The following is a 12,471-nucleotide window of genomic DNA, read 5'->3' as shown; positions in this document are numbered from 1 at the left end:
TGATCAAGTAAAACAAACAATTATCCAGGAATAATTAAAAACCAAATAAACATTCTATTAAACAGTTCAATAAAGGAAAATCAAATATAGAATAAACTTGGAAATGATAGAATGTTTTAATAAACATTGGTCTAAAAAAACAAATGTATTTTTAGTAGGGAAGAAAGTGAAGTCTAAAAGTTCAGGTTTACTGTTTTTTGGAGAAACTGTTTCTACTAACAAAACCTTGAATCAAGACTTAATAATTAAATGTATCAAAAACGTATGTAAAATGATTTATGAAGTGGTAATTCTCGTGTTTGACCACTAGGGGGCAAAGTTGTATCTTAGCTGAAACAGCACAAACAGAATCCAAAGTCTTTCTTTTATAACTGCATCATTTTTTTACCTATAGCAAACACCTGAGGGATCATTATTTATACAAAAAATATAATTTTTCAAAAATCTAGTGGAAACACCAACAATAAATTATTTCAAATAAGAAATAATTTTCCTTCTATAAATTGGACTTTTTCTCCTACGAAGGTTCAAACTTTGAGAGTTTAAGCAAGAAAGAAAAGTGTGAAAATGTTCATGAAAAGTGCATAAGTCAAATGTGTTTTCTACTCAGGTCTGGTTGGTTATTAAACCAGGATTTTTTTTGAATAACAGAAAAAATGCAGATGTGTAAAATGTGTAAACAGTTAGGAGGATAAAAGGCTTTTTTAGTTACGGAGATGGGTCATAGAAAGTAGATGTGTTCATAACGATGTGTGTTTGTGTGTTCAGGATGCCTTCAGCCTGCTGGCGTACTCCGACCCCTGGAACTGTCCCGTGGGCCAGCAGCTCGACCCCACGCAGAGAGAGTCGCTCTGCTCCGCACTCAACAGCGCCATCCTGGGTAAACTGCAGCCTGCGGCACCACTCTGAAACAAAACATACTGCAGCAAGTTCAAAAACACAAAATAAGAAGGAATTAGACAAACACTGTCAAAAAAAAAGAAATGAAACAAAAGAAGCAAACCCTCTCCGGCTCGATCTTTAAACTTTAACCTCCCGCATCAGCCGGAAATCAAATATATACCAGCATCAGGCTTATATCAATATTTGCAAACTCTATATTGATATAGTTATCAGAGCGGTAAACACACTGCACCTTCTGCATAACTGAACCAGACCTGTGGTTTCCATGGTGACAGGGAACAAGACTGCCGAGCCGCTGTAAAGGAAATATAAGGTCTAAAACAAAGAGCATTATTAATACAGCAGGTTAGTGTGAAACGTTTCAGGACCACAGAGTCGTAAATAGAACCGAGTCTGTGACTCACCGCAATGCTGAAGGAGAAATCCTGCAAAATAAAAGCCTGGAAAGGTTGAAATCTATCAATTTTTTATGTTTTGTTTTGTGTGAACGTCTGTGTTTTTATCCTCAAAGTTTGGTAATTTGAAGGAGCAGAAGTGGAGCTGATGAAAGAGAAAACTCTCAGATCAGTAATCTGTTCACACCAGGAATCCTCAAACCAGTTTCTGATCCTTTAGTCTCCAACGTTTCTGTTAGAGTTCTTAAAATGTGGATTATTCTAGCAGAACTGAAAGCTTTATTTTTCCTTTTGGTTTTATGTCTAAAAGTTCTAACAAATAATCTGATTTAATAAAGTTTGGATTTGTTAAAAACTTGATTTACCATCAGATTATGTCACCTCGATAAATAAGTGACAACTAAAAAAACAAACCGTCTTGAGTCGTTCTCTTCAAGCTGAACCATTTCTATGAAATATATTTCTACTAGATCAGGAGTCTGCAGCCTTCAACACTGAAAGAGATGGACCGGACCGTAACTCTTCAACAGCAGAGCTTCACCTGCAGTGTTTGCACTTTCTGGCCACCGTAACTCTTCAACTGTTTATGAATTATAATAATTCTGGTGGATTCGGTCGAAGAGAAAAGCATCTTTGCACCATAATGCAACACTTTACGTCACTCATTTGTTGCATATCGGTGCAAAGCAGCAGAATCAGCTGATTCATGTGAAAAACGGTCAAAGATTTTCGCCATTTATGTAGTTTAGGAGTCATTCAGTCAAAGTGACGTGTGACAAACAGGTCTACTGCTTTCCAGAGTCTCAGAACCTGCCCAAACAGCCGCCGCTCATGTTGGCGCTCGGCCAGGCAACGGAGTGCGTGCAGCTCATGGCCCGGGTCCAGGCCGGCTCCTGCTCCTTCGCCAGAGTCGACAACTTTTTGCACTAGCGCTGGCTCAGGTGAGGAAAGAAAAAAAAAAATGAAAGCGTCACCCACTCACTGATTTTTCTCCTGACTGCGATTATTACCCGTCTCTCCACAGCTTCATGTTAAGTAGCACTGAGAAGGCATGTCCAGCTGGTGGTTGCCATGACGATGAAGAGCACAGAGGAAGGTGCTGAGGAACCAGAGTGAAGAAAGCTCCCTTTTTACTTTAGTATTATCAAATACAAATGTGTGACACTATTTAAAGATAATTAATAATATTATGTTTTTAGACTTTTTTTTTTTCTTTTTCAATTGTTCATCTGTTGACCCCCCCCACTCCTTTATTTTTACCTTTTTTTCATGCTTTAATGGCCGACTTCTCCACAATCAGTATTTTCTTCTCGTTTTCGCTCCTGTTCATCATCTTCCACAACAACATGCCAATAAGCCGGTCTCCATGGCGACCCTCACACCTGTAGACCACCTCAGCAAAACCTGAGGAGCATTACATTATTTTTAATAGGTCTGAGGAAAGCTGGAACGGAGCGGAAGTGCTTTCAGGGTTTGAAGCTCAGCGTGAGAAAGCTCATTAACGTCAGACAGGACCGACGAACAGACGGAATTATTCCACCACAGCGGAGTCAACGTTTTTTTGTTTAAATACCGAGCAACGTTCTGACAAAGGAGGGAGTTTAAAAGGAAAAACACTAAATGTAATTGAAGCTCCTGTGCGGCGGGGGAGCTGGCAGGTCAGAGGTGTCAGAGCCTTAATTTTACTGTAGCGGCCGCCGCCTCAGCCAATCAGCCGTGTGGTTTGCAGGTGGCAGCGCCACGACCCCGGCTGCACCTACGACACCCGCTTTCAAGGCCGAGGCTAACACTATTATCATCTGCATCAAAGGCAGACTAACAAGCACAGTGTGCGCACGTCTAAAAGTCAAGTCTCCTCCGGGGATTTCATTATTGCCGGTTCTTTCCCTCCGAAGCCCGACCCGCTGCGCGTGAGTGCAGCTACAACCAGCATTTCAAATAAAGAGGCCAAATTGTCCAACCAACAGAGAGCCCGTAATTTTAGGCTCCACTTTGTGATGATTAAATCACTTTTTTTTTTGGTTCCAACCAGGATTTGTTGGCTGAAAAAAAAAAAAATCTCTGATTGTTTGGAAAAGCTTTTTATTTTTGGACTCAAACTTTTAAAAAACAGTCTTTTGTTCCTGAGTTTGTTACAGTTTGTGCAGTAATACCACAAACTAAAATATACTTAACCATCTCGTGCACCAAAAAATACTAAAAATCTATTAAACATTGGAGGGAAAGACATTCATATACCTGAACTATTGTCAAATTCAGATCTTTAGTTAAACAAACATGATTTGTAGCAATTTCTCTTAACATAAGTTCATTAGAACAATTAAAATAATGTAAAAACTACACAAGTTGTATGAATTAAACAAATCCCTAAATAAAAACATCAACAAATTTTATGTCTGAATCATTTAAAAATTATACGTTTTATAAAACAAATAAAAAAAATTTGTTGCATTGAAGGAATAAAAGCAACCACAGGAAAACTGAAACTACAGTTTTCTACATTTATTATCAAACGTCAGGCACTGATGCAGATTTATTCTTTATATCCCTCAAAAAAGCAGTAAACTTTGCCTTTCTCCTAAACTTTATTTTCTGAGCCAAGATTTGTGTGTAAAGGAGGAAAAATATGTGTTTTCGCAAAGAAATGTTTTCGTTTGGACATGTCATGCTTTTATTTTGTAAACCCATCGATTCTTCCTGTTCTCACCAGCTGGGACGGTTTTGACAATCCAGAATCCAACTATTGCAGGATAATCCATCGCTGATTTATCCTCGGCCTAAAGTTAATTTAATCTTTTAAAAATTTAAACCAAAAGTTAGTCTTGCGATTAATTGAATTGTTTTTTTGCGCCCTGCTGGTGACTAGCGGTACTGCAGGATTTTGAGCCTCTCCAAATTAACTTTGAGCTTCAGACCTGGAAGTTCTGGTTCGGTTCTCTCACAGATTCAGGAGCCAACTTCTACTTAAAGGAAGTTACAAAATAAATGTATAAAAAGTTTATTTATCACCTTCTTTCTTTTTTTTCCTTGGAGTGGCTCGTCCGTTTCAGCTCAGAGCCACTCGTTCTTTTTTCTTCCCAATCCTACTTCAGCTTCAGCTTGATGAATCGAACTGTTTTCCTGAGTTTTGCTGAAGCCTTTGCTCTGCTCACTCTGAGGTTTTGCTTCTAACTCTTTGTGATGAGCTGGGGATCCACCCTGGAAGTGTTTGTGCACTTTCACCACTTTTCCAGACTCTGCGTGAGAGCCGTGTTTCCTCCTGGAGGCGCTCTCCAGTACCTCTGTTACACAAATAAGAACCTGTTACTCACCTGTAGGAAGCCCCGCCCCCCCACTGTCCTCTGTGTCTGCACCCCCCAGCGTCTCAGCGCCTTCACTTCCTCCACAGACGTCACCATCCCGACGTTTGAGCCGAGGAGAAGCAGCTGCCGACTAAAGACTTCTGTCATGATTTTCATTTTATGTTTGACTTTTTGAGTTTTAGCTAAATATTTAAAATAAAAAAAATACAAAAAATATGTGAAATGAGTTACCCTCTACTTAGCATGACTTTTAAATCTTTAAAACAAGACAAATTATAATAAAAAAAATGTACTGGAAACCTGTTTAAAATAAATTGTATTCTGTTTAATTTTGACAGAATTATTTTTAATAAAATACATCCATAAGTATTGCAAGTATTGTTTGTCTGTTTTGGTTTGTTATTTTAGACATTTTAGCAAATTTCTGTTTTTTAACAATCCTTAAATTCAGACATTTATCAAAAATATTTTTCTAGCTTTTTTCTGAATTTTATTCATTCAGATTCTAACCAAGTTAGGATGAGCAAACATGAGCAAGGAGGACAACACAAAAAACAAAACGGCAAAGTTTACTAAAAGAATAACAAAAACAAAACGTATAGGTAAGAGCAAGACGCAACTTAATATAATACTTTTGATACATTTTGATTAATTATTGTAGTTTTCTTGTTTTTTTGTTTAAGTTTCGAGCTGTTTTAGCTTCTTGGAAAGCTAAAAAAAAAAAGCAAAAACAAGTTGTAGTGTTTAAAATTCTTGTTTTGCGAATCATATCTTGTTTAATTTGTTCTGTTCCACAAATATTTTACTGTCTTTGAAGTATCAGAGAAATGTATTGTAAAATGATTGATCAAAGATACATGATTGTAAACATTAGTCGTCTAAACCTGCAAAACCTTTTTGTTCTTCAAAAGTTTGAAACTTGAGCAAAGCTTTTAGTCACAAATAACCAAAAGTTTTTGTAATTTAGCTCAGATTTTAAATTTTGTGGAAATTGTTTCGAAGTATTTGACAACTTTATTATTCAAAGCCCTTTGCTTTCTTTATTTATATTTTATTGTCAATAGAAAGATGTTATAGACTTTCAATTTGTTAGACATAATAGCTACTATTATATTTTAATATTTGATTGAAAGCATTAAGCTTTGAGGATCAAAAATAAATAAAATGGACATAATGTTTTTTCAATAGGTTTTTTGTTAACGTTATTTAGGTCTTTAAAAAAAAATTGAATTTTCTTCTGATCATTTCCCCAAATCATTGAATCCTGTTTATCTCAAGTCTTTGCACCTATTAAAGTTATTCATTTTTTTTTTTTGGTCCTCTTATTTTAACGACTGAAGCTGGCATTAATGACGTTTTAGTGTTCAGCTTTGACTTTCATCAGAGCTTCAAGCTTTGCTGTCTGCAGCTTTGTCTTCAGTTTGAGCCGTTAGAAAACTTTTTTTTTTTACAGAAAATACTTTTTTTTTTCAATTTAAAATATTAGTCAATTTTAAATATTAGTTTTAAAATGTCCCAAAACAAATCTCAAAACTCAAAGGTTTGTGAAGGTTTTTTAAACTCCTTCAGAAGTGTTCTGACCCGCATTGGCCCCCGGTCCAGCTACCTTTTGGAGCCTGGATGTGGTTGGTTCTGGTGGTTTTATTGGCTGCTCTTTTTACTGGACCTGGTACCAACCCCAGGTTGGTGGAGACGGGCTCGCTTTGGTGACTGTCGCCCTTGGGGGCCGATGTCCTGCTGGTTTTTGGAATATCTCTGCCTCATCTGACTCCTGGATCAGGTTAGTTTTTTTGAGTGTTTTTCAAAATAAAAGCTGCAGGGACAGAAATGGTACAAAATGAAGAACACGGTGTGTCAGATTTTTTTAGTCCAGGCTAAAGATTTACTTTGAAAGGAGTTGACTGCCCCCCTCCCCCACCCCATCCCAGCTCAGTGTTGTCTATTTTGTCGTGCACTTGTGGTCCAGCAGAGGGCAGAATGGCTCTGCAGATCTCTGCTGCGTTCAGGAACTCTCAGATCATGTTTGAATGAAGAGCAGTCATAATCCAACACAGTTTGAGGATTATTACGTGTAAAGTAAATTATTCCAGCTAAAGTGTGGAAGTTTTTTTCCTGTTTATAACCTTTTCTTGCTGAGATTTGAGCATTGAAGCAAAACTTGATCTTCTTTATTGTGTTTTGATCCTTTACAAACATTATGTACAAACCGCAGAGGTCTTTTTCTCCAGACATCTTCAGTTTATTATATTCCACTAAGCAGCACTTTAACATTTTCTAAAAAGTCAATACAAATGTAGTAGTTACTCGGAATGATTGACCACATCTCCAGTGAGAGTAAAAAAGTAACTAGATACAGTTTGAACATCTTGTTGTCAATCTTCTTTTTTGTCGAGAACCAAAGGATGAACTGCAGGATCAGAGCTCAACTATATGTTGGTGAGACTCTTTGACAGAAATGTATCTGACATGATGGCATTGTGCTGATGTTGCATCCCTGTAATAGTACACAACTCAAAACACAACAGTTTTTTCTGTATAAATCTAGTGAAAATTGCAGCAACACTACAAATTTATGAAGAGTTACTTCTGCAAATGTAACTGAGTACTTTTGCTTGTTTCTTGTTAGCCTGCAAGAGGTTTTGTTAAAGTCTGATGAGGCTTTGAAATCAGAGAAAAAGGAGTTTTAGCGTGGTTTAATGGCAGTGAGGTCAAGGTCGGTTGAGGCGTGGGCGTGCGGGGTTGTGTGTCCCTGTGGCTGAATGGCTGAATGACTAAAACAAAAGAGTGTAATCAAGCACGGATTTTTCTGTGGAGACTCTCTTTAGATGTTCAGTCAAAGGAGCGACAGGAATGGAGAAGAAAAAAACGATTAGAAAGCAAAGATTTGGTGCAGAAGAGAAGTGAAGGAAAGTTTATTTAAGAAATGTAAGCTGTGAGCGACTGTGAACAGCCCTCACCTCAGCAGCGCTCTGATCGTTCCTCACCCTCCCTACAGACCAAACCTGAAGCTGCTGTTTGGATTAACAACAAATGAGTTACAATAATGTCTCAGATTTACGCAGTATAGACACGATTTTCACTTTTTGCCTCAAATATTCCATTTTGTGAATGGGATCCTCCATAGCAACCATACCACTCTTTTCTGGCTGTGATCCCACGAACACGTGGAGCAGTTTTTGTGTTTCCACCTCAAAGTAAATCTTCAAATGTTTCCTAGCAACCAGCATTCATGCTTACTGCACTCACATTGTTAATATGAAAGTGTGAAATGACATGCAGGTGTGGAACAAGCTTTCGCTCCAGGAGGTTTTGTGTCATTTAGACGACTTGTGTGAGTTACAAGCATCTTTATTTTGTCAGTTTGCTGCCATCACAGGGTAAGCATTTGAGTGTTTAGAATTTATATTTTGATTAACTCTATATTATGCATGTGTTTTAAAGACCCACCTGGAAGAAAACTGTGTTTTTAACATGTTCTTGTGGCATTTTTATTTAAAAATTAAGCTTAAAATTACATTTCTGAGTATTTCTTCATTCAACGTGGCACAGAGTTTTGGTTCGGTCCCCATCCCAAGTTAAAACTTAAGTAGTACATGTCTCATGATAACAAAAACAGCGAGTCTGAACATTTAACACAAGTTGGTTCTTGCGAGATCATGTTGTTTTGGTTGTGTAGAGCTGCTCAGAGAGGCTCAGTGTGCTGCTAACTAAAGGTTGGGGGTTCAAGTGGAAAACAAAAGTAAGACGCTGAAGGACAATCATAATGACCTATATCATCTTGTGAGCATTTTAAATTTATGTTGCAAAAGAAAATATTGCGATATACTTTTGAATCGATTTTTCCCTACACCCCTAGTTTCTTCTACTAAATGCAGGCTTTTCATTGGGGCGGTGAATGTTGACACGTTAACGCACGCCATTAATCAAAAATAATTAACAGGCTCATATTTATTAACCAAAAATGAATTACACAGTCCTGTACTTTGTCTCTGACGGTTCAGGCTTAAAAGACTTTATCAGATATTATCTTACTTATACCACAGTCACTTAATAAATACATATTCATTCAGTTTTTAGTACTTTATTCTTGCTATTTTTCTTGGTTTACATCGCTTTTTCACAAAAAACAAACGGTTTGAACTTTTGCCAAGTAATTTAGTATACTCAATCAAAAGTATTTGTCATCGATCAAAATATGACAACACATGATGAATTAGAGTAGTTTTACTTTATTTCAACAGTGGTTTATGTAGCAAAATGGAAAATAAAAATGCTAAACATGCTCAAAATCTACTGAAAAATTATGTATTTGATAACAAAAAATTGATACTGCAGACTTTGGTCAATCATTCCTGGCACATGTGAGACTTTTCTCAGGGACCCACGACACAAAAATGCAACATATTAAAAATTTTGTAAATGCTTTTGCTCAGGTGAAAATCACCCGACGATGGTGCTCTAGGGTTACACAGGTTTACAGACTTTTCATTGGAAGTTGCTGCTTGAACGTGCGTCTCAGAGGGTGATGTGAACGCAGCTTTAAACTTCTTGAACGTGAATAAATAAAAATTGTGTGTGCACTTTAGGAAAATGTAAATATTGCTCCTGAGTTTAATAAATATTTGACAGTATTTTTATTTTCTGAGATGGGCTTTTATTTTTCCCATGTTATGTTAACATCCCTTTGGGGCGGAGTCCTAAACTATTGTTTAAGCCAGTATGAATTGTAATTTTTGGGTTTACGAAAATATTAAATTGAAAACGAATGAGTTGGCCCGCACAATAAATCGCAAATTTATTGTCATCGCATGTGCAATACATGTATCGCACAAGACCACACAAATTACGATAAATGGTTAGCTTAAATGTTAAAACATGCTAAAACAAACCTATGACAGCTTGAAGCACTTCACAAAATGAATAGAGCTTTTATATAGATTAAACCAATTGGATGGACACCTTTTAACCCTTGAGTCATCCTAGGTGTGTTGACACTGGGAGTTGGGTCATCTAGACAGTGCGCTGAACTTTTTTTTTTAATGAGTTTTGATTTTCACTGTTGTCCGTGGCAGACATGAAATCCTGTCCACCTTCATCCACATTTGTCATGGGATGGATAACACGTCAATGTAAGGCTGGGGTCATCTGGACCCCATAAAAGAGCACAAGAATGAAGTTAGATGTCTCCTTTGTACACATGGGTTTTTTGGAGAATAATTCAAGTTTTTTTACTTTTATTTAAATAAAGCTGTTGCAGTGAAATGGAAATGATGTATTTAGTTGTTTTTTTTTTTGTATGAAGTCTTATTGTCATTGATAGAGTTGATTTTCTATATTGCATATCGTGAGTTTTGCTCATATCGTTCAGCACTACTGATGAGAGAAAGAGGAACTCTTCTGAATTCGGCTCGATATCTTCATATCCAAATGAGGTTTTTCAGCCTTAAGCAGCCGTAAACAACCAGGTCCTGGATAGATCCCGCCCACATGTGACGCTCCCACTCCCAGTCCGGTGGCTCCGCTCCTCTTCCAGAGGTCAAAGGTCGTCGCTTCCTGCCTCTGTTGAGACGGCCCCGCCGCGAGGCCTGCAGACGGCCTCGGCACCTCTGGCCTTCGGAGGGTTGCTATGGCGTGCGTTTGTTGCTATAGCAACGCACTGCTGCGTTCTCAGAGGGTGTGTGTGTGGGGGGGGCAGGGTTGTAAACATTGCAACACCCACTCTTATTGCCCAGACGCAGTGATGCATATTCATGGTCACATGCGAGTCATTAGGGATGTGTTTTATTAGTCTGCCCATCCATCTATCAATCCATCCATCCCTCCATCCCTTTTTGACTAAACAGTAATTACTCTGAGGCCGGTGGAAGGATGCGGCCCCCGCCTGCTCTCAGCTAGAATGTAATGGCTTCATAAGCACCGCTGATTGAATTGATTGCCACAGTTGGAGTCTGGCTGAGACGTACAATGGGGTGGAATATGCACATTAATCAGCTCACACGCACGGCTGCAGGTTCTCACTTTATTTCAAGTACAGCCGAAAAAAAAAAAAAAAAACATACAGAACAAGTCGTACGCAACGCGGCCAAACAAACAGGCCGCGATGCCGAAACACTCACCTTCAGAGGGGAGAACGCCGAAGCTCAAAGCGGCCTTAAAGAAGACATCCCAATATTGCAATTTGACAGAGCGGAGCAGAAACGTTAATTAAAGCCTGCAGCAATCCCACGTTTTCTGACTCCTGAAATGTTATTAACACACAAATGTACAGCTAGCATTAAAAAAAAAAACTTTATTTCTAAGCTCAACCTGAAGGTGTTTTCTTCATGTTTTTTTAACTTCTGGATGCTTTTTCTGATTTTCTTTGTTGTTTTTTTTTTTTTTTTGGTCCAATATTTTGAGAAACTTCATAATTAATAGTTTTATTGTGTTATGTATGGTATGCCTAGTGTGTCTATTTATGATTAGGAGTAATAATTTGGTTGTGTGTGGTTTCTAATCAATTTTATGACAAATTCTCCCCAAATTTGATCAATCTCTGTAAAGATATTTCTGTTGTTTGTCTTGTTTTTTATTATTTTTGTGTAACCCCTTAACATCTGAGGCGCTGCCGGTGACGCTTAATCACAAAAAATCTTTAATTTAGTGTAAGGTTTGAACTTTAACATGATCACCGTCATTCAGGACAAAAGCGGCTCCACGAGCCGCTTTTGTCCTTCAAAATCTACTGGAATGACTTTGGTCGTGTTAACGGTTGAAAACTTACTATAAATCAAAGAACATAAACACTGGAGCTCAAGTATTAAAGGGTTAAAATAAACAATTTCCAACCCAGTTTTACAAAAAATTTAATAAATCTTAAAAATTTACTTAATTTCATGCATATCTTCTGATCCAAACTGTCACTGAGTTTCTTAGATTGGGATTTTCAAAATAAAAGAACCACCAAAAAAAGTTAAAGTGATGAAATTTCCCCTTTTTGGGTTCAACGTTGAGTAAATATATTTACTGTGAGTTTATTTGATCATACTCAAGAGAAGAGAGTGTGTTTACAAACAGAAGAAAATCAGATGCGTCGGTCATTGACAGGAAGTTCGATCCTCGTGGAGGTGAGTGCAGGTGCGTCCATCTTCCAGCAGGAGCTTTCTGTTGACTGTTTTCCGATGCCGTCGGAGGAAAACATAAATCTGATGTTTTCTGGAGCCGAAACTGAGGGATTGGAGCTGAACATCCATCCAGGGGGCTGATTGTAATTGAAAAGCAGGGTATGGATGCTGTGAGGCAGACGTATATGGAGCTGCGTGATGAAGAGGAGGTGGTTTGGTGTGAAGCACTGAGGTAGACTGTGACTTGTTGTCAAAAACACACATTTACAACAACAAAATCACTAGTCTTCCAGAGCGTGGCACACGGCTGCGAGGCCTCGGTCCGGACGCTGCGAGGCACAGTGCACGAGCGGGCACGCACGACCACGTGCGTCCACCTGTGGATCTGCTGTGTTGACAGAATCCAAACACAGACGCTTTAATAACAGGAGGAGGAGGAGGAGGACAGGGGTTTCATCTGCTCGCTGCGCTCACATAAAGCTCTGCCAATAAAGATGCAGCCCTGCAGGAGAGGAAGGGGGGAGGAAACAAAAGCAAAGAAAGACGGAGAGAAAGAGAGAGACAGGAAGCAAGGGAGGAAAATGTCAAAGAAAAAGGATCAAGTATAGACAAATAGAGGTTGAGAGGGAAAAAGGAAATTGGAGCAAGAAAATGAAAAACAAGTTAAAGAAAAGATGGAAAAAGACACAAAAAAGGAGGAAAGATGAAAGAATATGGAAGAAAATGAAGAAGGATTGTAAGGGCAGGGAAGAGAAAATACAAGTTTTA

At 38.2% G+C, this 12,471-nt stretch overlaps 1 protein-coding gene across 1 annotated transcript in view; it reads left to right on the top strand.

Annotated features, from left to right (window-relative positions):
* ranbp10 (RAN binding protein 10) overlaps nt 1–2,496 on the top strand; it is a 41,417-nt gene extending 38,921 nt beyond the window's left edge. Inside the window, exons 13-15 of the mRNA XM_024281829.1 lie at nt 769–880; nt 2,098–2,239; nt 2,323–2,496. Of these exons, the coding sequence (XP_024137597.1) occupies nt 769–880; nt 2,098–2,228 (243 nt within the window). The 3' untranslated portion in view covers nt 2,229–2,239; nt 2,323–2,496. The remainder of the gene's footprint in view (nt 1–768; nt 881–2,097; nt 2,240–2,322) is intronic.
* Nucleotides 2,497–12,471: the final 9,975 nt, after the last annotated feature.

The sequence above is a fragment of the Oryzias melastigma genome, linkage group LG6, assembly GCF_002922805.2.
Source record: "Oryzias melastigma strain HK-1 linkage group LG6, ASM292280v2, whole genome shotgun sequence".
Classification (NCBI taxonomy): domain Eukaryota; kingdom Metazoa; phylum Chordata; class Actinopteri; order Beloniformes; family Adrianichthyidae; genus Oryzias; species Oryzias melastigma.
Note: the sequence above shows the minus strand (reverse complement) of the source record. Positions and strands in the feature narration are given on the sequence as shown.